Source organism: Cryptomeria japonica, chromosome 4 (assembly GCF_030272615.1).
Source record: "Cryptomeria japonica chromosome 4, Sugi_1.0, whole genome shotgun sequence".
In the NCBI taxonomy this organism is placed as follows: domain Eukaryota; kingdom Viridiplantae; phylum Streptophyta; class Pinopsida; order Cupressales; family Cupressaceae; genus Cryptomeria; species Cryptomeria japonica.
In genome coordinates, this window is record NC_081408.1 from 331264917 (window position 1) to 331269453 (window position 4537).

Here is a 4537-nt window from a genome sequence, read left to right on the forward strand (position 1 = left end):
TATATATATATATATATATATATATATATATATATATATATATATATATATATATATATATATATATAACAAAGTTTAAAACATGATATATGTATTCTAATTTCACCATTACAAAGACACACCATTTTCTTTCATGGAGTTCCTCATCACTCTTCTTCCTATTATGGAAAAAAAATATGAGACAAATAGCTCTTCCTCACTATTGAGAAATTACTCTTCAATGAGTTTGCTCTTCTTTAAGACATCTTTTGGTGTTGTAGTGGGTGAGGGGTCTAACCATCTTTAGATCATATTTTTGCAACCAATTAGCATCGAGAGCACAAGTCTAAGCCAATACATCTTCAATTAGGAACTAAAGATTGAGGAGTATCCATTCGAGCAAAATAATTTAAGAAGTAATCCCAACTTTATCCCTTATTTATTGTACCTATAAAAAAAATTAAATCTTGGTAGGTGATAAATTAAGATATCTAAAGATTAAGAAATATCAATTCCACCAAAATAACTTAGGATGCAATCCCAACTTTATCTCTTATTTATAAAACTTTAAATTTGGGTAAGTGACAAAATTAAGAGAGCTAATAACTAGAAATTTTCACTATACCAAAATAATTCAATACAATCCCAATTTTATACTTTATTTATTACACATTTCAATCTTGATTGATAACAAAATTAAACCTACTATAATTCTCACGAGCTGTACTCACCCAATTAAACTAAACCTTTAAATAAAGTTGTTCCCTCTTTTTGACCTCATAAAGATTAAATCTCTACATATTAATGAATCCTTTTAATAGAAAGAGCTTGGGAAGATTCCCAATTTGATAAATAAGAGATTATTCCAATACAAGTCAAATTATGATATTGATATTCTTAATAAGATTTCCTATTTATGTTGATATTCAAATGATTGCCAAATAAAAAAGGGTAAATCATCCTGGGTTCGTAATAATTACAGCGATTCTATCATCTACAGGGTTTTCAGGGTTGGAGAACAACTTGGCACAATTAAAAGCCCTGAAGGATGGTGACCAGCCGCTCGAATCTATATATATATACAGTGGCGGGCCAATTTTGGAATCGTACGACCCCATTGAAGAGACAAGAACGATTTTTTCTTCAGTGACGGACCAATCTGATGCTTATATTTCTAATCAAAAGGTTATGATGGAGATAAAAAGACTGCTTTTCCTTCCGGTGCTCTTCCTCTCTGTAATTTCAATGGCTCTTCTCAATCTGGAGAAGAGCAAGCACGCCGGTGAGCACATGGAATACCAGAGCTACGGCTGGTTCAGAGAATCCGCCGCTTGGGACGCAAAAAACCGGAGATTTGTCGTTTCGTTCATGGAAGGTGGTTTAGGACAGATCGGCGAGATTTCTAAAGAAGAATTTACAGTCGTAAAGGACGGTGATTACGCCGGCAACGCGACGCTAGGGTTAGAAATCGACCTCCCCCGTGGTCGAACCCTCGTTGCTGTCGCGGACCTGTTTGGGAACAATTACAGCGCCCTGGCTGCTTACGACATGGCCACGTGGCAGAGGATCTTTCTTGTCCAGCTCAGCAGCACCGGGGGAGCGAAGTCCCTGGCGGATGACGTGGCAGTTGACGCGGAAGGAAACGCTTACGTCACGGATGCGTGTGGCAACGTCATCTGGAAGGTGAGTCCGGAGGGTTCTATGGTGGCCGTGATTTCTAGCCCGGCGTTTAGTTCCGTTCCGGCGAAGTTGCCGTTTAATTTGGTGGGGTTGAACGGGATTGTTTATCACCCTGGCGGTTATCTGCTTGCGGTTCATACTTGGGCCGGCGTGCTGTTTAAGGTTAGCCTTGACGGTCAGCATGTGACCGCGGTGAATATGAGCAGCTTTTTGGTGATGGGTGACGGCTTGGAGCTGCTTACGCCCGAGCGGCTGGTCGTAGCGGGTATGCCCTCCGCTAGGATTGTTGAAAGTAGAGATGATTGGCGGTCTGCTAAATTGACCCACAGGTACGTGGGGCCCATGCACCGTGGTGCTACTGCGGTTACAGTTAAGGACGGTAAGGCCTTCGTTAGTCATGTTTTGGGTTTGGGGTTGAGGAAAAGGACGCATCTTATTACCGAGGCTGTTTTTAAACCGGTCAGCCTTTAGGTGAAAGAGGTAGTTTTTTTGGTGGAGGGGGTAGGTTGGGGAATTGACATTTTAGGTGAAGAGTGGTTAAAGTCTTGTATTTACACTTTATTCATGTATGTTGTCTATGTCGTGTTAGTTGGACATAGGTTGGGGGTTGACATTTAGGTGACTCATTTTCATGTATGTTGTGTTGGTTGGACTTCCAAGTGTTGATCTTTAGAAAAGTGAGTAATAAAGTGAGTAAAGTAGTTATTATCTAGATATTATAGTTATGGGGTTTATTTTTTATTTATTTTTCTTAAAGTTTAAAAATAAAAGTGAATTTATAAAAAATAAATTATATTTTGAGTTTGGTTCACCATCACAATTACTATTATCTAGAGATTAAACTAGCACTTGCACAGAAAAAGGTGCAAGGATTGCGTTGATAGAATTTTTAGTTTTTATGTTAAAAAGTTAATGAGTATTTGTTAATAATTAAAAATAATAAAACATTAACTTACATTTCATAATTTATCTTATATGAGGTATGATGTCTAATTGATCTATACAAGCAAACAAGTATTTTACAAATTAAGAAATATTTTCTTAAATTTTTGGAAACGACTACTATTTTTCAATTGCTCTCTTTTTACATAAGTAACCTAAGGAATTAAATCAACTCTTGTTATTAACATTTCTTCAATTTAAATTAGATTTTGCAAACAAATTGGTTTCCAAAATCCATGTTATTTCATTTAAAAAATGATTGTGATATTTCTATACATAACATTGTATCAAACAATAGTTCAATCAAATTACCTATTAAAAAATCATAAAAATAAAGCATAAAAGTTATACATGACAAACAACATCATATTTAATAGTGGGGGATAATAATTTGTAAAATCCTTTAAATAGAAAACTTGTGGTGGATTTTCTATTCATTCTATGTTAATCTAGAAAAATAAAATAAATTTGAAAAATGATAATTCACAAATTGAGCTGGTTTGAATCATGTGATCAAGTATTAGTGTATAATCTCATTATTTATAGTAAATGCAAATAACTATTTTAATACTCATTATTTATAGTGAATGCAAATAACGATTTTAATACAACCTAAACAAAATAGTAGATAGAAGAGAGAAAGAAGAGACTTTAGCTCTGACAACTATCTTTTCTATTTTACTTTGAATAGTCTAAACAAAATAGTAGATAGGAGGGAACAAATACACCAATAGCTCCAAAAAAGATGTTCTTGAAGATGTTTGTTGAAATTTTTTAGGTTTGAAATGTTTTCAATGTAGGATAGTTTATGGAATAATGCATATAAGGAAAAGGATATTTAAAAGACAAATGCCAATTTGTTTTCAAGTAAGGTTTACAAATTTTCTCAAAAAATATAATAGGACCAAAATATCCACAAATCTAAGCTAAAACTATTCCTTTGGTAAAATATGTGTGTGTCCAAGCTAAAATTTTTCTCTTGATTGAAAATATTAGATTTTATTCGCAAGAAAACAATATCTTGAGTTCTTAAGTTGAAATTTTGCAACTTAAAAAATTATTAAAATTTTCTAAGCAAAACTAACCTAAAAAGAATTTACAAACTACAACTAAGTTTTTTTTTTATAGAATTTTTTGTATTAGTCTTGACTAAAATTATCCAAAAGAGTAACTCAAATTACCCAAAGCAAATGCATGAGATATATGTTTGAATTAAATTTAAACCTAGAACAAAATATTTGAAGTGCTACCAAAATTATCACCAACACTAGATTGGATAAAGTTATCCACAATGCATGAATATTTGCAAATAAAATTGTCCTCGATAACATATGAGTTTGAGCTAAAATGTATTCTCTTTTTCTTCAAAAAGATTTAACCAAGAGAGTTTGTCTTTAGTTCTTTAATCATATATCATATGATTCACATTAAATTGTATGTGCCAAAAGGGTGATTTGTATTATTAAACATCAAATGAAGTCTATAAGGAGAGAAAGCCATTAGTAGTTATCATTAAATTTTGTAGAAGGTTGCACCAACTTGATGTAATTCAAAGATGAAACATTTAAATGATGGAAATATCCTATGAGATTCAAATTATACTAAGAATGATTTTTTGTAGTGTTCTATGAAGTCTTTAGGATAGGAGTGAGTTTTGAAGATTACACTCTTTAAAAAAAAAAACTGAGGACAATGAAGAAACAACAATCAAAATAATGTATAAAATTTAATGTTTGAAAGATCAATTGCATAGGAAAATTAATCCCAATTTATCATTTATATCATTTATATAAATGATATGAGTACAAAAAACTGAAATCTACATAGAATTGTCTTTGATATATTCTGAGGATCACATAAGCAAAGTTATACTCCTAGTTGTACTAAAGATGTGCAAAAGAGAAGATATGATGACGGATCAACAAATCTTTGATGT

At 32.6% G+C, this 4537-nt stretch overlaps 1 protein-coding gene across 1 annotated transcript; it reads left to right on the forward strand.

Annotated features, from left to right (window-relative positions):
- The first annotated feature begins 955 nt into the window (after positions 1-955).
- On the forward strand, positions 956-2371 carry LOC131063580 (uncharacterized). Its single transcript, XM_057997439.2, has one exon. The coding sequence runs from the start codon at positions 1168-1170 to the stop codon at positions 2128-2130; it is 963 nt and encodes a 320-aa protein (XP_057853422.2). The 5' UTR covers positions 956-1167; the 3' UTR covers positions 2131-2371.
- Positions 2372-4537: the final 2166 nt, after the last annotated feature.